The sequence below is a fragment of the Fukomys damarensis genome, unplaced genomic scaffold (genome assembly GCF_012274545.1).
Source record: "Fukomys damarensis isolate Sample0158 unplaced genomic scaffold, DMR_v1.0_HiC HiC_scaffold_29, whole genome shotgun sequence".
Taxonomy (NCBI): Eukaryota; Metazoa; Chordata; class Mammalia; order Rodentia; family Bathyergidae; genus Fukomys; species Fukomys damarensis.
The window spans coordinates 16,867,699-16,888,455 of NW_022900941.1; the positions used below are offsets into that span (position 1 = coordinate 16,867,699).

At 40.6% G+C, this 20,757-nt stretch overlaps 1 protein-coding gene across 1 annotated transcript in view; it reads left to right on the forward strand.

Moving 5' to 3' along the window:
* Mgat5 (alpha-1,6-mannosylglycoprotein 6-beta-N-acetylglucosaminyltransferase) overlaps window positions 1-20,757 on the forward strand; it is a 308,365-nt gene that overhangs the window by 157,265 nt on the left and 130,343 nt on the right. Inside the window, exons 5-6 of the mRNA XM_019204841.2 lie at window positions 12,516-12,592; window positions 13,645-13,734. Of these exons, the coding sequence (XP_019060386.1) occupies window positions 12,516-12,592; window positions 13,645-13,734 (167 nt within the window). The remainder of the gene's footprint in view (window positions 1-12,515; window positions 12,593-13,644; window positions 13,735-20,757) is intronic.

The window sequence follows — 20,757 nt, forward strand, 5'->3', positions numbered from 1 at the left end:
CCCCCCTTTCCAGTATATTGGATCTAACTTAGAACCTTGTGCTTGCTAGGCAGATCTAGCCCCACTGAGCTGAATTCCTGGCCTCACATACTAATGTTTCTGATGCAGTCTTTTCCTTCTGCAAGTCCACATTTCCATCTGATGTCACTTCCTTTGCAACCAAAAGAGTTTTTCTGTTTGTTTTTTAATGAATTCTTACCATATAGGTCTACTGGTGGTAGAGTCTACCTTAATTTAATTCTCTGAAAATGGCTATTTTTAAACCAGCATTTTTCAAGGGCATAGATAAAGAATTCAGAGCTGACAGTAGGTTTTTTTCTCAGCACTTAAAAAATGCTGTTTCTGTGTTTTCCAGCCTCCGTCCTTTTCCAATGAGAAGTTGGGTGACATATCTACCTTTGTTCTCTTTTATGTAATGTGTCTTGTCTTTCTTTGGCTGCTTTGAACGTTTTTATCTTTGGCTTTTAGAAGTTTGATTATTACAAATGCAATTGTCTTTATATTTATCTTATGTGTGGTTCACCGAGTTACTGAATCTGAAGTTAATTTTTTAAACAAGTTTGGAAAGTTGTTGGCCACTATTTATTCAAGTATTTTTTCCTCCATTTTCTTTTTTCCTATTTCTTATTCATTTATTGACTACCAAAAAACTGCCTACATGATATTTTTATTACAGGTTTCTGAGGCTCTGCTTATTTTATTTTCCTCAGTCCCCATTGTTTAGATTGGATATTTCTGGTTTTTTCAAGTTCACCATCTGCAAATTGCCTTCGTATTCTTTGATTTTTTCCACTTGGTAATCTGTTTTAGTTCTGGAATTCTTTTGATTCCCTGCCCCACCCCCAGTGGAGTCTCCCCCAAAAATGCTTAGGGATGGGATCACTCAGGAAGCGTAAGATAGTTTATGTGCAGACTTGGGGCCTTCCCTTCTTTATCCACTTCTTTTTGGAAATAGTCTGCCTTAATTTCTTGGAGCTACCCAAACTTCATCCTATAGCACTATAAGCCATCGAGACTGTAGCCTTTCATTTATCTTTTAACCATCTGCCACCAGTCGGATTGAGGAGTCCCCACCAAGATACAGCTATATGAGTGTGGATCCTGTCTGGCAACATGGGTCTCCTCTTCCAAGGTTCAGATCCGTCCTATTTTCTTCTGCTTTTCCTTTTTCTACAGTATCTTACTGTAAATGTTATCTGTGAGAAGTATTCCAATGCCAGTTTCTCTGCCAGTACCAGTACATAGTGGTTCATCTTTGTTCTTAGATATCAAAACCACCATTTCCAGGTTGACAAAAAGTGTCTTTAATGGTGCACCCCATCCTACTCCCTACCCTAATGCTGTGGCTGGAGGGTAAGCAAGTAATAGGTTTATTCTGGATACTGGTATGGTAGAATGGATCTTTAGATAAGTAGTCCATTATCCAGGGGTCTCAGAGTACAGGATCTAACTCAGAAGCCTAGTACTAGTCTGGGAAGAAATTACTTCTGCAGACAAATTATCTGGCAGCTGAAAATCTTTGAGTTTCTTACTAGGAAGAAATTGATTCACATAAATACTAGCTTTCTCTTTTGAGTCAATGAGTAGCATTCAAAGTTTGTAAGAATCCTTATAACATCTAGTTTGGACATTACTCTCTAAACTTTACAAAATAAATAGTTGTATCCAAATTTAAATAGTCTTAATAAGAGGTATATTTCTTTTCTCCATGAAGGAACACCTGCTAGAAGATAGGAGAGATGATAAGAGACAGACATCCCTAGCCAAGGACATTGTCTGGCAGGCTTGGCGTGTATGTTTTAAGCCACTGGAATTTAAGTTTCATGCAACTCGAGCTAAATCGTTTGAGACCTATAAATTAAATAGCTCCCAGTTTTTCTTCAAACGTGTACCCAAGGGTTTGCAGTTCTTGTGAGTGTTGACAGTGTTCTGGTCTTCTCTACTTTTCTAATACCTAAAATTTATTATCAGAGTGTTATCTCAGTTCTAAACTGAGGTGAGAGGTTGAGAACAAAAGTTCCTATTAAAGAAATTAGTGAAAAGCACTTCCTTCTAGAAGATGTCTGAGACCAGTTCAAATCCCCACCCTTTACCAAAAGCTATGCTAAGATTGGTGATAAATCATTCGATAAAGATGGCATTGTGTGACTTAAAAACAACACTCTTATTTTTGACAATTTATACCATCAAAATAGCCTAAGGATAGATACAGCCAACCTTACCTTATGGCCAGCATGTCTAACCCCTAACCTGCAGGCCATGTACAGCCCTGGATAGCCAGTACCACAGTCACAGGAGATCATAAAGTTTTGACATTATTTTATGCTTTTATGCTCCTTTACGTGACTCAGTTTTGTGGTACTCCAGTGTGGCCTGTGTGGATGACAGCCAAATGCTGGCTCCACCCTTGGCACCCACCACATACAGTCAAATCGAAACTTGTCTCAGACATTACATGTGACTCGGTGAGTAAAGCAGCAAAATTGACATTAGTATTCCACCCTACATGTGCACCTATGAAGACAGGCATTTATTACTACACAGACATGTAAACTTTTCTTATTTAATTATTAAACTCTAGCGACCACTTACTTCTACTGAACCAAGCATTGATGCATCAGTTTCACAAGATCAAATTAGCCACTTGTCTTATGGATGTATCCCTCTCCTTTTTAAGTGTTATAATAAAAATATTTAAAAATTGTTCCTTACATTAACTATATTATATATTTTATGTGTGGCCTCAGACAATTCCTCTTTGCTCCATGTGGCCCAGGGAAGCTAAAAGATTGGACACCCATTCTGCATTTCTTTCTTTCCTTCAATTACAAAAAGGAAATACAAATATATACCCCATACACTACGTACATATATTTGCCCTTCTCTTTCTGATTTTCCTTAAAATTCAAGCCCAGAACACATTTGAGAGTTTGATAAGAGCAGTCAGAATGTATGAGCTGTGCTTATCTCAGACCTGCTCTCGAAGGAAAATCAGCTCGTTTGGAGGAAGAAGCAAGATGTGCGTGCCTCGTGTTGGCAGTGTGTCACTGTTGGAGGGGAGAGCCGGGTGATGCTTCTCTGCTGCCTCCAGCAGCTTGCCTGTGAGGATAGGAAAGTTATGAGAGACTTTGCCCTGTCTTGTTTAGTGGAAAAGGGAAATAGTTACAAAAATTGCCTTAGGCTTTCAACTTGAGAATGTGATGTCGTTTTTGCAAGTATAATCTTGAATTTTTAATATTTGCCGTCTACTTCCCAGTTACATTTTCTTTAATCAAAATTGACAGCTGAGGAAGTTGCAAAATATGTCAGTTTACATCTTGTTTTTTAAAAATATTATGTAGAGAAATATTTTTCCTGGAAATGCGATGCCAGTATTAGTTTTTTGTTGTTTTTGAAGTATAAAAGTAACGTTCTCCCAATTTAGTGACTGTTACCCCATTTATTGTACCTAGACACATGGATGATACCCATGAGAAATATTTTATATTCATTACATTGTTAGTAAAAACATTTTTGTTGCAGACAAAGCGATAGCAGAAATTAAGTATAAGCTTACAGAAAATGTCACTTACATAATGATGAATACATGCAGATTTATGCATAAAAAGAACTGATTATCCAAATCATAAACTCAGTTTTATTTTCCAGCCCCAGAGCTATTCAAATATATATACACACAAGTATATGCTATTGTCCTATTTATTTATTTTATTTTTTTATTTTTTGGTACTGGGGATTGAACTCAGGTCCTTGCGAGACTGCAAGGCAGGCCACCGAACCGCTGAGCTAAATCCCCGGCTCTATCCTATTTATTTTAAAAGACTTAGATCTTTTCCTTCGATAAATACAGATCATTTTAATCACTATTTGTATTTCATACCTCACCAAGCATTGTAATGTAAAACCAATCAGAGATGCGAGACAGACCCAAAGAACATCCAGTGGGTTGAGTGGTCAAATGAAAGTTTATGAATGCTGTTCTAGGGTGCCATAAGGAGGCTTGCTTTTTCATGGTTTTTGTTTGTTTGTTTGCTTTTAGACAATATCTCGCTGTATAGTCCAGGCTGGTGCTCTTGCCTCAGCCTCCCGAGATTACAGCATGAGATTACAGCATGCACCGCCATACCTGGATCTGATGGTTTGACCCCTTCCAGCAGCTCACATTCTGTTTTGGAGATTGTTCTGGTACTGAAGGAGGCCATGTGTGAGCGTTACTAGTACCTGGCCCAGAAAGGATTACTCAGATTTTGGAAGGTTTTGCTGGTTCTATTTTTTTTTCTTTTTATGATATTAGAAATTGAACCCAGGAATTGTACGTGTTAGGCAAGTGCTCTAACCACTGGCCTATACCCTCAGCCCTGATCCTGTTTTTGAGAGAGAAAACATAGGTTCCAGAAGGTTCAGCAATGTGTCCAAGTAGTTCAGTTGGTAAGAGCTGGAGAGAGAATTGCAGCTAAAATGTCTTAGTTAGCAACACTCTGCCTTTTCCAGAATGTAGTCTTTATCCACATTTCCTACTTTTTCCTCTGCAGAGGTTGACAGTGATCAAGGACTTGTCACCTTCAGGAGCAGGTTGCTTCGTAATGAAGAGGCATCTTACCTAGTGGCCAGTGAGGGAAGATGGCATTTTCTGAGGGTCTTATTTTCTTCAGATATCAGAGAACAAAGATTTTTATAATTTTGTAACTTTAAAGACCAATGCTGTGTTGTTTTGGAAATCCCTTGAAAATATGGAAAGGAAAAGTAGGTACCAGTGAGAGTTTAATGAAAGCAAATGGTTAAGAAATTATTTAAGGAAAACATTAGAAGCTGCTGTTAATCAAAAAAGAGATTGAACATTCACAATTCTCTCTATAAATCATGTATCAGAAAAATAGCTCTGAGTTCCTTACCAGTGAAAGATTGCTTTTGACTCCTGGGAAATTCACAATAAAAACAAACTTTAATCAATTCTAAAGTCTTTATGCAACAGTACCTTTCAAAGAATGATCTGGTCACAGTTTTATCCCTTAAAAGTGGCTTTTGCTTCCTTTTTTTTTTGGATCATGCCTCTTTTTTCCCAGCATGTACAGCTACTTCCCTGTGGCCTCTGTACCTAAACTATACAAGTATGTGCAGTGACCTTTCTGTTGCCAGAAGTGATAACTGTGACAAATGGTATTCTTAGCCTGGGACTCAGGATTCTGTAATGTGTAATGCCTGCTTCCTTGTCTAACCTTAGTGATTCTTGTTTTGCCTGGCATCCTTTGCTATGGCTGAACTGTTTCCCTCTATTCTCCCTCGTCTCTCACACTTATAGGACAGATTGGTTACCTTGACATGGTGGGGGTAGATTCACTCTCGTCAAATGCGATTCAACCCATTTTCTATATCTGGCCTGTCTCCCTCTTGAGGGTTGATCTTTTTATTTTCCTATTCACTCTGCCAGTCCCACACTGTGGCTGACCATTAGTAGCACCTGAGAGGAGGCAGAAGGAGCGTAGAAAAAGCAATGACTACAACCCATCCCTAGGCCATTTAAAGCATCAAGATATGGAGATATGGTGGCAGTACATTTTTAAAACTTTCCAGGTAATTTTTAAATCTGCAAATTAAGAATGGCTTTGACTAAGTTACTTAATCTTTCTGGGCCTCAGTGTCTTCTATCGAATGGGGTAGTGGCATTTCCTGAGGATTACCTGAGGTGAGCCATGTGCGTAAATTGTAGCAGGTGCTTAGACTGTGTTGGGTGCCATTTACCCTTATTCCTGCTTCACGGCACTCATGTTCCTCTTCTCCCCCATCTATTCCTACTTGTATTTAAGAACTTAGTTTCCACTTGTCTGATGATTACTGAATGTGTACACTAAGATGTTGTGACACAGGTACCCAAAGATGCAGTGTTTAAATGAGACAAGTTGGTTTCTCTTTCTCGGGATAATGGGTTCCGGGAGGGAGTAGCCCCGACCAACAGAGTGGCTCTTGTTCATATACCATTCAGGATTCCAGATCCTTTCCTTTTTTGCTGGGTTATTGCATGCCCATCTTTCAGCTTATGGGTAGGGTGAAGGAGGAAGCAGATTGGGGGACTGTACTGAGCAAGGCAGATTGACCTGCCATTAGAGATTGCCTAGAGTTTCCTCTCATATGCCCTAGGTGTGAATTTAGTCTAAGGTCACATTCAGCTGTAAGACAGATCCCAGTCACATGTGCAGGTGCTGTGGGAGAATAGCAAATGACCTGCAAATGACCTGCCAGATCTTCGAAGCCTGTCGATCCTCCCTCTTTGCCTTGGTGCCTATAGTCTGTTTCCTCTTCGTGCCTGGTTAGTGTTCCAGGATCCTTACTGTATATATTTCACTAGACTGTTCACTACTTTTTCTGCTGAGCAACTTCTGAAGTGCATTAATGACTCCTTGGAGGCAGACATTGTTTTATATTTTGTTTGCTTCTCGGGAAGGTACTAAAATCTTTGCAGATGCTCATTTACCATAGGTATATTTATTGAATGAGTTAGTGGTAGAGCTTTTTTGTTTTTCAGTGGCTTTATTGAAATGTAATTCACAGACCATGTAGTTTACCTATTTGAAGTATCTGATTCAAAAGGTTTTAGTATATTCTGTACTGCAGAAAATGTTTCAGAACATTTTTATCACCTCAAAATAAACTTAATACCTTTTAGCCAACTCCGCACCTTTCTTTCACATCTTCCCTCCTACCTTTCCACCTTCAACCCTAAGAAACACTAACCTACTTCCTTTATCTGTAGATTTGCTTATTATGAGCATTTGCTATACCTAGAATCATATAATATGTGGACTTTGTGACTGGCCGCTTCCCCCTAGCATGATGATTCTAAGGTTCATCTCTCTTATAAGGTATTAGCATTCCATTCCTTTCCACTCCATTCCTTTGTATGGCTAAATAGTGTTCTACTCCACAAATGTACCACGTTTGGTCTATTGCTGATCGATGGACGTGTGAGTTGTTTCCAACTTTTGGCTGTTAGGAGTAAGCAGAAACACACTATGAACACTCATGGAAGTTTTTGTATACATGTTTTTGTTGTTCTGTAGTCGAACCAAAGAGTGAAAATGTGGGTCACATGGAAACTGTCTTTAGCTTTTTGAGGAACTGGCGTTTCTCCAGAGGTGTGGCATCATTTTGTGTTCCTGCCCTCAGTGTTTGAGGACACTGATTTCTATACCCTTGTCGACATCTGTTGTCTAAAGTTTTGATTATAATCCCTTCGGTTGATGAGAACACTTACCTCATTGTGCTTTGGATTTGTCCCTCCCAGATGACTAGTGATGATAGACTCTTTTTGTCATGGCAGTGGCAGTTATTTAACCCCAGCTGTTTCCAGCCCACCACATGTATGTTTTTCTAGGTGTGTGACAACCACCTTTTCTCTGGTCGGACATTCCCAGGAGCAGTGGTGTAGGATAGAGTGTTGGGTGTGTATTCAAGTTGTATATGTGTGACATTCTTACGTACTCTGTCTCTTATGATGAAAATATAGGTCCTAAGTCCTCTTTAATTCTAATTTATGAAAAAGAAAGAAAGAAAAATATTTTTAGTGCTTAGGAGTTTAATTAAGCAGCTGATCCTGCAAAAATAAATTACAGAGTAGGTGACAAAGGGAGGTATAAATAATATCAAGTTATTTGGCCAAGTTCTGATTGGAGATTTTATGATTATTCTTGGTGTGTGTGTGTGATTTTCCTTTTGTCTTCCATTATGTCTTTATATATGGACGATTCTGTAACTCTGGGTGTCTATTTAGCAAGTCCATGAAGCCATTGGCAATGCTTTTCAGAGGGGATTAAGAATTTATAACTCTTAAGATTTCTCATACAGGATACAAATATGGTAGTTTGTCTTTAACATCCAGAAACATTACAGTAAAAATAATCCTGACTTAGGCAAAGTCCTGGGTTGAACATTCATAGTGTTGCACAGAGAAGATGCTTCATGAATTTTGTTTCACTGGCAAATGAGGAAGGTACTTCACTTCTCTAGGTTGCAGTTTTGTGAATCAAGAGTCAAAAGTAGAGAGGGTTGACAAATAGTTTCCGAAGTCTCTTTAGTGCTGAATTCTGAGGTACAGTGGTGATTGCATTTCCAGCTTTTAGGTTAAAACAAAACAAAAACAGGAAAATGTAAACAAGTCTATTCAGAGCACCCAGTGAAATATCCCTAATCTGAAATCTAAGATCTTCAGAACCCAAAACATTTTCAGAGCTCAAAAATTTCAAATTGGGGCATATTTTGGTTTTTTTGGGGGGTATTATGATTATGAAAACTTATCCAGTCAAGTCTGCAAGTATTCCAAAATTAGAAAAACTCTAAAATTGAGGACACTTCAGGTCCCAACCACTTTGGATACAGGATATTCAATGTGTGCAGTTCTGGAGGTCTGTGAGTGATTCTTGCCACTTAGCCACATCTTGGCTTCCCAGCTCCTTTGTTGAGAAATAGCTCCTCTTTCTGTGGGGCCTTCTGCCTGGAATACATATACATGATTCAGTTAGAGATATTAGGTCACTTTTTTCATCGTGCAAATGTGAAGCAGCTTTAAATGAATATTTGCCAAGCTGAAAATTACTGGTGAGGTCATTTTTAATGGAAGACTGTATTTTACCATGGCTTATTCTGTCCAGTCTATTACTGTTAGCTCCTGCAGCCAAGCCAGCTGATGGAGGTGCTGGCGGCAGGAGCTGAGGCTCCAGACCGAGCATGGAGATTGAGTCAGTTCCTGGGTATTGCTGAGCAGTGGAGCCCAAGCGGCTCACAAGAGCACACTTGCCCGGGGCCATCTGATAAGTGTGGCTGCATGTTTGTATCAGGTGTGCTGGCAGAAAAGCTGCCTTGTCCTACACATAAAACAGAATCAGTGGAGATCCTTTATCTTTGGAGAGGAAATATTTGCAGGGTGGCACTGGGCTGAATGGAGCCCCTGCTCTTGCAGATAGTTTTCCCCGCTGTTGGCAAGGAACTGGATGAGATTAAAATCAGTTTCCTGAAACTTCCCGTGGAGGAGATCAGTCATAATCTTTGAAGCTTCAGAGAGATTTTCTGAACCCAGTTTTTCCACCCTTCTGCTTCTTCCCCTTAAAATAATCACGGAAAGAAAATCAGACACCCTTAACTTATCAGATGCCTGTTTGGTTTTGGATAAAATGTCAGTGGCACTGTGTTCTCTTAAGTTCTTAAAAAGAAGTACCATTTCATACCCATGGCATCTTTGCTATAATCAGTGTACAGAAAAGTGATGGAGGGGGCGCCTCTGTCCAGGTAGGGAGCTTTCACTCTGAATAAGGGCCTTTGTGTGGGGCTCCCTGACACACACCCTTTCTGTCTTTCTCTCTTCCCACCCACTCCATTTCCCATCCCCACTTTATCATTGTCACCCAGGTGCCTACCTGTAAGTGTAGCCGGAGTTGGACACTCCCTTTTCTTTGTTTGCTTAGTTTTTGTTTTTCTGTGATGCTGAGTATGGAATCCAGGGACTTGTGAATGTTAGGCAAGAGCTCTACCACAAAGCTACTCATTTTGTAATCTTATTGCTAGATCTCTTTTGTTCTGCAGTGCAGAATGGTTATCATTAACCTTAAGTAAGTGTGCACAAGATGGATGCTTTATGATGCTGTCTATATAGTTGATAGGTAGTGCTTTCAAAAAGTGAGTATCTATATTGAATGGAACACTTAAAAGATGAATTATATGGTACTTGACAAACCTTGCATGTGATTTGTAAAGGTATTGAAACAATGGACATGTGATTCATGAAGATCGTATAAAACAACAAGCATCTCTTTTTTTTAATACCAACAGAGTATGAACATCAGTCACTCAGCCTGGACACATAGACTGTGTTACCTCTCCCTGCATCACAAAGGCCTATGCTCCCTCTGCTGCCCTCCCTGCTCTTTGCCCTCTTGTCTAGCTGAAGCCCCTTGGCTGTGTGTGATTCATAGTCCAAAACTCAGAGTTCCTGGACCAGGGATTCCAAGAGAGACTTTTCTTCCCCCTTTATTCAGTGCCGATTTCTCTCCTCTCCACATCATAGGAACGTGTGCTCTTCATTTCTTTGTTACATTTCTACATTCCTTTGAGAAAAAAATCCATGGAGCCCTACCAGGCACACACGGAGCCCTGGACCACAGCCCTGAGTCCTTCCCCAAGCCCAGGACTCAGACCCAGGGGTAGGCAGAAACATGTCTGTGTCCCTTCACACAGCGCTCACCGTATGACTGGTGATCCAGCAAAAAGACATAACCTTCTCATAGATTCCTTGTGTCTCTGGGGGAAAACAGACAAATACAAAGAAAATGGGTTGTTCACTGTGGTGGGGAGACACATGAGCAGTAGCCCAGGATAGCGCAGGCAAGGGCAAAGCGAAAGGCTAACTAAATCCTGACTGGCTGTGGGATTAAGGATTAAGGACTATGTATTCAGGGAGGTGAATGCTTGGTTGAGTTGTAAATAAAAGGAGTGGGCTTTTAGTAGTTGGAGAAAAGGTAGAAGGTGGGAGAGGCTGAGAAAAATGCCTGCAGGGGTTCTTAAAAATAGTCACTGTGTCAGGTCTTCCATAGCAATGAGGAGGTTGCCTTGCTTTGGGAGACTTGTGGAATAGCAGACAGTCTGCATCTGTTTCTGTAAGTGAAGTTCTGTCAGACTTCTTGGCCCACCCATTCCTTCATGCATTTCTGTTTTCATTATAGCTAAGCTGCACAGTTGTGACAGGGACTGCGACCCACACAGCCAAAACTATTTACTGTCTTGTCCACTACAGAGTAGTTTGTCAACCATTTTTAATTCCTTGAAATTTTGAATGAAGCTCCAATAGCCAGCAACGAGCTTTGCTTCCTGCAGCTTAGCTCATCTCCCTACCAGGTGTGTCTCCTTCAGCCCACCTACCACACCCCGAGATTGGCAGCCTCTGGCTTCTGAACATTCTGATACTTAGTTGAATGTATGTATTACAGGGAGTGGAGCATTTACCACTCTAAATGCCCCCTAAAATGTCCCGCTACTCCAACTCTAGGCTGTGATTATGCTTTATGTCTCAGCACCTCTGCTGCTACCTGTTGGTTTGGTAAGTGTTGCTCAGGAGGGATGAAGGACAATAAAAGAAGTCATAGCTACTATAGCACACTGCCCTTCCCTGGGGAGATCTATCTGGAATTGTCACCTGACAGTAGGAGCAAGGGAACTACAGGGTGAACTCATAACTCAATCCTGCATTTATTTCAGAAACTCAGAATTCCCAGAAAGGCTATGCCGAGCTAGACTTCTTATAAATATGAATTTATTTAGTAAGAGTTGAATGAAACCGAGGTGTAGCCATCCCCATCTCAGAGAACACTAAGTAGAGGCTCTGACAATCTAAGAAAGTTCGTTTCAGTTAGTGGGTGTCCCTGCCTCCAGTCCTAGATAAAGAGGATGTTGATACCTACACTTCAGTTCATGGTGAGTAGAGGTCGTGTAGAAAGCCCTGCATCAGGAAGTAAAAATCTCTGTTGCAGGATATCAAAGAATTTGCTTCCAAAGGATCCGAATACACTGAGGTCCTTCTTAACCCTAGCTTTTGTTTTAGCCTTGACAGCCACTGAGGTGTTATTTAAATATCCCTGTTAAATAATGTTCAATTTTGGATCTTATGTCATGGTGGTAGTTGGTATAGAGAATTGTTGTCAGTAAATAATGGTGACATTTTTTAAGCATTTCTGGAAGAAGGAAAAAAGCCATGCATGTTTAGAAGTTGCCCTAATTCCCAACTAAGGTGACCCTTCTCACAGAAAGCATTGATTATAACCATCCCCTCCTTGAAATGTTTCCTTATTCATCACCCTAGTGTCCTCTTAGGAAAAGACTGAAATCCTTTTGGTGGTGATCACTTTCCTGTTTGGGCCCTGCCTGCCTCTGAGTATCTTACCCATCCATTCCAGCCAGTGTGGGACCCCGACTTTGCATCTACCTGATTCCTTTAATGACATCTTTAGATTGCCTGGCTGGCTCGTTTATTCCTGCTTCATCTTCAGGTCTCAGATGTTGCCCTAGATCCCAGGAGGCCTTCTTTGACCCCCAGAGACTGAGTTGCGTTTTCTTCCTTTGTCCAGTCCTCAGTCATGTCTGTTACACCATTGTTCACTTGTTCATTTTTCTGTTGTTCGGTTAGATTTAAGGTTCTTGAAGGCACTTCTTAGGACTGCACTTCCTCCTCCATGTTTATTTGCGCTCTCTGTTTCTCGGTAGCAGATCTCCAAGGCACAGTCGTTGCCCTGGAACACCTTGTGAACTAGGCCTAAAACATCATAGAGCTCTGGCCATCCTCTTGGTGGGCTGTCCTTGGTTAGGTCCTCACCACAGACCAATTAGACATGTTTGGAACTGGAGCAGTTCCATGGATCAGAACATGTCTGCCAAAATAGGCCTCTGTTTTTGGTTTCTTCCCCGCCTCTCTGCTTACAAGGATGTTAGGCTTGTATTTTATGAACCTCATGGTATCCTTTATTTTCCATTCTTTCCAGATATCATTAATGGAGCTCAAGAAAAATGTGTATTGCCTCCTATGGATGGCTTTCCCCACTGCGAGGGGAAAATCAAGGTAAGGTGGAACCAGCGCCTCTTCATTTCTCTCATTCTTGATCTTTCTCCCTCCCAGTGATACAAGTGGGTGTGTGAGCCCTTGAAACCCATTAAGGGTTTCCTCCATCCTGTCGTTTTGTGCTGTGACCATGAGGCCGCCCCTTCTCTGCCTGTGCCTGTTCCACGGCGTAGCTAACAGTGGGTCCTGCTGGTCACTCTGGAGGAACATGGGCCCCTGAGGCGCCTGCGGAGTGTTTGAACTGCCTTGCCTTTTCTTTCCCACCCTCCAGTGGGTAGTCCTTCAAGGTCCAGTGACAAGGGGCTGCTTTTATTTAGAGTCCATCTTCCCTGTTCCCCAGGCCCTTGCTCATTTAAACCACATTGTCCTTTAAATACCACATATGCATTTAGTACCCGCAGACACTCGACTGCACTTTCACTCTTTATTGTTTTGGTGCTGGGGATTGAACCCAGGGCCTCATGTATGTCAGGCGTGTGCCCATCCACTGAACTGTACCCACAGCCCAACGTTTTTTAAAAAAATCTGTTTGTATGGCCTGCTTTTGAGACCATCCCTTGCCTGGGAACATTCAGAGGAGTTTCCATTCAGGTGTGCAATTAGAATGGTGAGACCAACCAGGAAACACTCTGCCCTCCTTAGGGGATATCTGTAAATTCTCACCCATACTCGTGTGACACTCAACCCCCTCCTAGACTCTGCATCCTGGCACTGTGCTGTGACTCCTGGGACTGTAGTGCCCAGAGGATAGTTCCATGTGAGAGTCCCCATAGGTGCTTTGTCTTGACCTTTGCCTCTCTGACCTCTATTTTCCTCTGTGCACCTCTGCTTGGGCCCAACCCAAGCCAGTGTCTGTTTGTGGATCCTCCCTGAGCTGAGCAGCTGGTCATCTTGACCTCAGCTCAGTGATACCTGTCTTTGGAGCAGCTTTGAGCTCTTCACCCCACCTTCACCCATCACGCCCTCCAGCTGTCTGTCAGCAGAGTGGTATGGACACCAGCATCAGGATGCTTGGAGGTTTACAAGATGTTCTGTGTTCTTGTTCATTTCAGTGGATGAAAGATATGTGGCGTTCAGATCCCTGCTACGCAGACTATGGAGTGGATGGGTCCACCTGCTCTTTTTTTATTTACCTCAGTGAGGTGAGTAGCTTCCTGTGGCTCTTGTGGTGTGTGCATGTATGTATTTTGTAGTGCAGCCTGAGATTTGAAGACATGTATTGTTTTTATATGGAGGGCCCTATGGTTCCTTTCTTCATTATTCTCCCTAATTCCCCAAGAAGTTTTTGTTGTTGTTTTAAATCTTGAAGAAAAAAACAAGCTTTTTGCCCCTTTTAGCCTCCAGTTTTTCGTACTGTGGTAAATTACACATAGTGTGCAATTCGCCGTCTTAACCATCCTGAAGGGCCATTCATTGGCGTTACATGCATGCATGTTGCTGTGCAGCCATCACCGTCATCCACCTCCACAGTCCTTTTCATTTTGTAAAACTGAAACTATGATCATTGAACACTTAATTCCCCATGGCACTGCCCCACACCATTCTAATTTTTTTCTCTTAATTTGGCAATTTCACCTTATATAAGTGGAATCATGCAATTTTTCCTTTTGCATCTGCCTCAAGTCACTTAGCATAATGTCTTCAAGGTTCACCCATGTTGTAACATATTAGATTATCCATTTATGGCTGAATAGTAACCCATCCTATGTCTGTACCAGAGTTTACCTGTGCAGCTGTCATTGGATGCTTGAGTTGTTTCTCCCCATGGCTGTTGTGAATAACACAGCCATGAAACAGGCATATAAATACTTCCTGTGCTGCTCTTAGTTCTTTTAGGTATACATTCGGGAGTAGATTTACTGCTTCACATGGTGATTCTATTTGTAAATTTTTAAGGAACCACCATACTGTTTTCCATAGCAGTTGTGATTGTTCACATTTCCACCAGGAGGGCGCATGGGTTCCAGCTTCTCACCATCCTCATCCGTGCTCTTACTTTCCACTGTTTTTCTGAGAAACCATCTTAATGGGTGCTGCTTTTGGTTTGCATTTCCTTAATGACTGCTGACATTACACTTCTTGGCCTGTGTTTGTTGGCCCAGTGGCTGTTTACTTTTGGGCTGAGTGAATTACTTCTGCCTTCTTTTTGTCTTTCTTACCTGAGGCTCATTTTCATTTGTACCATTGAATTTAAATAGCAGCTTTTGTACTAGGATTGCAGAGCATTTTACAGATCACATGGGATTTTCTATAAGCTTCAGTGATCTCCATTTCACCTTCATGAAAATTAAAGGGATGGGGAAGGAGTCAGGTTTTTTCCTACTGTGGGGGAAGAACGGAAGGGACAACCAAAACGAGCAGGATGTCCCTTCTCCCCTCCAGGGAGAGAGCTGCCTGAGGGTTTGATGGAAACAGGTACAGGCTAATTTCAGAGGATGTGCCTTTGAGGGCTCCCTGCTGCTGTTTCATTTTTATTTTGTCTGGTTTTTTTTATATGCTGTTGCTGTTACCATTTGACCCATAGTAACAACTCCCTGGTAATGCCTGGGGGAATGCCTCCATTTTTTGAGGCTAAATGAAATGCTTATGTCATAGTTTTCCTTGTGGGACTCAAGTTTCTCTTTTTTCTGTGCTATAAGGTAAAAACTTTGGGAGATAGAAACCAAGCCAGTATTTTGCAATAGGGCAGAGGTCGCAGAACTGTATGGGGTTTGTCCCTGTCCTGTATCATTCCCTAGCTTTCCTGAGCACCTGAGTCAGGCTTCCTTTCCCTTTCACTGGAGATCAAACCCAGGGTTTCACACATGCTCATTGACCATTCAGCTGAAATCCTAGACTGACAAACTTTTTTTTGTTGACAAGATTTTTCCATGACCATCATGAGACTCTTAAAGCTAGTGAGAGTTAAAACACCTCTTAGAAATTACAAGCACTGAGAGGTTTACAATATTCCTTATTAGAAGGCTGCTGGCAAATGGACTTTGCAGCATTTATTTGAGGTGTTTTTGGACCTGTCTTCTCATTTCCTTCTGCCAGGGAGTAAGGTTTGAGGCTATAGGTGAACCTTCACATCTGTGACAAGTCAATTAAAAGTACCTTTCCTGCCCAGAGGAAAGGGTTCTCATCCAGCTTAATTTTCAGAAGTTTGCTTTGTCTTTCCTTATGCTAGAATGTAGCCAGAGCCCAGCTGTGCACCGCGATTGACAAGCTGAGCTAATTTCACACCTTCTGAGTATCTCCACATTGGGGTGGACAAAGGAAATAATGGGTAGAGGCTTTTGCATTCCTTCCTCAGCAGCTTCCTCTCCGTCTGCAGGCGGGAAGGTGTGAGAAAGTGGCACAGACTCCCAGAAAGGAGCTGTGACTGTTCACCACCATGTTCCTTTCCTTTGATGCCTTCACCTACCTCCACTCCCAGGAGAGGAAGAGAAAGCTACAGTTCCAAGGAGAGAAAAGCAGGGTTCTGGGGAAGAGAAATCAAGAGGAATGTAGGTCAGAGAGAGCTATACAAAGTCTCATGGATCGCAAATACTCATTACTAGGGGCTGAACCTTTCATATTGGGACTTGTGATTTTTTTCCCCCCTCAGGGTAGGGAATGGTGGTTCCTCAGACTAGGGGCTCTTTCCTCAAGCAGATGATCAGAATTTTCTATTTTATTTTTTAGTTGAATGTAGTTCACTGAGCACCTATTGAGCATCTGTGTTATTCATTCATTGTCCCCTACTGAGAACTCCTTTTTCTTGCCATCATGCTGTGCTTCTCTATCCTAAAGGAGTCAAATGGCAAAGGAAGAAGGCATTGAAAGCCCTGAGCCAAATAAGGGTGGAGATGAGTCCCCTTGGGAGAGAACTAGGGACCTGGGGCTGGGGTAACCATAAACCTGTGCATAAGAAATATGTTTTAGGGTCCAGGATTTAGCTTAGTGGTTTCGCCGCCTACCTCTCAAGTGCAAGGGTCCAAGTTTGATCTCTAGTACCCCCCCAAAATATATATATAATGTTTTAATAGAGCATCATAATAAGTACCCTATGAGAGAGAATTTCCCCAGCATGATGAAGTGAGCCTTACACCCAGCCTTCAGCTTCTGTTTCTACTGTTTTCTGTGATTTTGGAAAACTTCTTTGTACTTCACGTTCTTCCCTTAAATATTAATAACTTTAATTTTATGTATTTTCTACCATGAGAATTTGTGTAGATTCCTAGGATTGTGTGGGAATATACTTAAAGTAGAGCCTGGCAGATGAAAGACGCTCCATAAAAATAACTGACACTTTTTCTTTCTTTCTTTCTTTCTTTCTTTCTTTCTTTCTTTCTTTCTTTCTTTCTTTCTTTCTTTCTTTCTTTCTTTCTTTCTTTCTTTCTTTCTTTCTTTCCTTCTTTCTTTCCTTTCCTTCTTTCTTTTTTTCATTGGTACTAGGGATCGAACTCGGGTCCTTGTGCTTGCAAAGCAGGCAGTGGAACCACTGAGCTAAATCCCCAGCCCTCATGGTGTTTTGTTTTGTTTTTTCAGCTTTAATTGAGTTTATTAGTACATTTTAGGGATACAGTACAGTTACATTTATTGTTGGGATCTTGTACCTCTACATGACAGTTCTTGGTTCTCATTTTTTCCCCTTGTCCCTGCCCTCCCTTCACCCCCTCCCCTCATGGTTTTTAATGTTGTCATTATTTGAAGATAGTTATGGGCTGTCACTTAGCCTTGGACATTGTAAGTGGGCTCTTCTGGGTTCTATTTTAGAATTAGAATCAATTTTTGGTTCTCATTTATCTTAATTTTGATCCTTTGGCATCTGATAGTATAGAAACTCAGTTATTCCCTTGATGCCCGTTTTTTAAAATTGACAAGTAAAAGTTGTATATATTTATAGTATACAGCATGATGTGATATGTGTTCACATTGCAGGATAGCTAAATTTAAATAATTAACATATGCATCACTTCACATACTGAATTTTTCTGTATGGTGAACACATTTCCCCATGACTACTCATCTCTGGATGTGGTCCTTGTGTTTGCATTGGAATGGGGAGCTGGTGTATGATCCTGGGAACTGTTATTAATATGAAGTTAGTAGGGATAGTTTTAAAAATTACTTTCTAGTATTTTTAAAGTCCTGGACAATATTTAGTTCTCTGGAGCTGTTAGTCTAGTTATTGTGTTTTCTTTTCTCTCTTGCTATCCTGAAATTCACCTTGTTTTTGTGACTTCAATGAACTCTAATATATTTCCTGCATCATAATTGGAAAAATGAGAGGAACATATTCATTTCGCTTGTTGATTTGATTGCCACATACATCAATGACTTTTATTCTAGCCTTAATTGTCATTGAAAGAGCAGATTTTTGTTTTTGTCCATGTTTAACATCAGAAATTTGGAAAATGTCAGAAGAATAAGAAGTAAAATGTTCCCGGCCTAGTCAGTTACCAGGTTAATTGAAGCCTTTAGATTCTGAACCATTTTAGGAAATGGCACACTTCTTTCACTTCTTTCTGTGGTTGCCTCAATATGCCATCTTCCAGTGAATTATGGAATTATAAATTTCCACTTTTGAGGGGTCAGGAACTTAGTAGTTCCACCACCTGCCTTGTAAGCGCAAAGACACGAGTTTGATCCCCGGTACCAAAAAAAAAAACGCCAACACTATTGAGCTCACCAGCTTGTAATCTACGAATCCTTTTTGGTTAAATCTCAGGCAGTAAAGCCATCAGTATGTCCCCTGACAGCATCCCCAGGGCTGCTTATTTTAAGTATGACACAGTAGTAAGGACTGGGAGGTAGAGATAATAGTCAAGTAGTTGTCCTTGTTTGGGGCAAGTCTTTGGATGGCAGACAGTGAGAGAAGGATGAGACATCCCTGAGCCCCCGCTGTATACCAGACATCTCAATCTCATTGGCTGTGTTTCCCATCTGTAAAGGTCAGTGGACAGCCACATCATAGATGGCTCAAAAGGGTTAGGTCTCATAGCTATAAAATTCTGCCCTTTGCATTTTGGCTGTTCCTTTAATGTTGAAGGAAATTTGAACTCACAGCCACTGACTTTACACTCAGTCTTATGCTTCAATAATTTATGTTTGAAATGTGGCTCTATTAGCTTGCTTCAGTTAATCAGATTTATTGATAGTTTTCTATGACTTCATAATTTTTTTACCCTACCTCAGAAGAAGAAACCTCTACTATTCCTCCTGAGGACATAACTCATGAAAACCAGGTGTGAGCCATTCCAGGTGGCAGGAGTGAATGAATGATTCATCACATATCCTCTGTTTCCAGAACATCAGGCAGTTCAATTTTCTGTATCTGTTTTTGTGGGCCATATAACTACTCCTGTTACAGAGACACGGCCCTATAAAATAATTACTCTGAATGTCATTGTTTCACGTATATTAACTTAGCTGTCTGCAGAGCCTTTTCCTGATAGCAAATTTTATAAAATTTATATGAAATTCTTCGCTCCTGTTGATGGTATATTGATGGATAATGCTGATGTATTTGACACCCACACACTTTTTTCTTTTTATACCGTTGTTCTAGAAGGCAGCAAGCAGCATATTCCCAGACTTCTTAATTGGCTCTGCTTTTAAACATTTCTTTTGCCATTTTAAGTGTATTTGGTTAAAAATAGTCAAATTTCCCAGTGATTGATTGCTGGATCTTTAGATGTGTACAAACTGTTGCTTCAAATATTAGTGTCTGTGTGTGTGTGTCCATGTCTCCTTCATAATGGAACAACAGACGTAATTTCATGCCTTACCCATCAGTCTCTTTCATATATTTCTTGAACAACAGGCATAAAGGTCTTTTCCTCTTTCTGTTTTCCCTTGGCAATATGTAAAACTAATATTGACTAAGCATGCTATTAACCTTGAGTTTAAATTCAGCACACTTAATCCCTTGATTAATGCCAAGATTAATGCCCAACAGGAAAGGTTGAAAGCTTAAATGTTTGTGAGTGTGAGCATGAAATGAAATCCTAATAACCAGTACAATGATTTGGATTTATGGTCCGTGTTGGCTGCTAAAGATAACTTGGAAATGGTGTTGCATAGACTAATTTGTCAAAGTGGGCAGTGATAAAGAATTGACTATTTAGGATGCAAGGGGTAAAAACTGAATAATAAAAGAAAAAGCTAGCATTTGGAATGAGTCTGGAAGTACTTTAAAAATACCACTAGCCTGTTACCAACTCATACCTTGTACATGGTGAACTGTGTGAAATGGGAAATTCTTTTCTACCGTAAAATAGTTCTTGGCAGTAAAGGAGGTAGCAGAGATTTATGATGATGTTCTTCCCACTTCCTGAGTTCACTTTTATTTGTATCTTTCTCATATATGTGCATTTGTTGCTCTTATTACCTGAGTTTTAAGACATCCTTAGCGAAAGGGATTTTTAAAATCCTGGCTTCATAGAGTGGTGTTTGCCGGTGAGCCTAACTCTCTCTGTTCTCTCCCCACACTCTCTCTTCTCTGATATTCTTCTTAATGATGCCTCTGGGTTGTCTGTGTTTCAGGCACCACAACATTTACAGTTAGACTTCCTTTTGACCTCACCATACAAAACATCAGAAGGGGAAAGAACCTGACTTGCCAAACCCCAAGCTGCGCCCTCTTTGCTCCTCCAATACCTGTGCAAGGGTGCCAGTGACATGATCTTCAGTTTGTTTTTTATACACTTTTAAGTGTTGTGTCTTGTAATGCACAAAGTATATCTAAAGCATTCATGTTTTAAACTTTGTTAATATAACAGATTTCATATATGTACAACGAAGTAAAATGAGCCTCATGTGCCCGTGACGTGGCACATGGCTGTATCAACTCGTGGCTGTATCATTTCATTTCTGTGCTTCCCCTACTCCATTATTTTGCAACAAATCCCAACCATCATATTTTCTATAAATATTTCAGTATGTAGCTTTTAAAGAGACTCACACTTAAGACATAAAATTACTTTGATTATAACTAATACCATTTAACAGGTGATAATTAATGTGATTTCTTAACATCATCAAATTTCAAATTAGTATGCATATGTTTAGGTCCTTTTGTAAAGTTTATTCTAACTGGGTTTCAAATGATGACCATAATTCTATTTGTTGGTATATCTTAAGACTCTTGAATTTTAGGTTCCTTTCTATCTATCTCTATTTTTTTCCTTGTTTTTTTT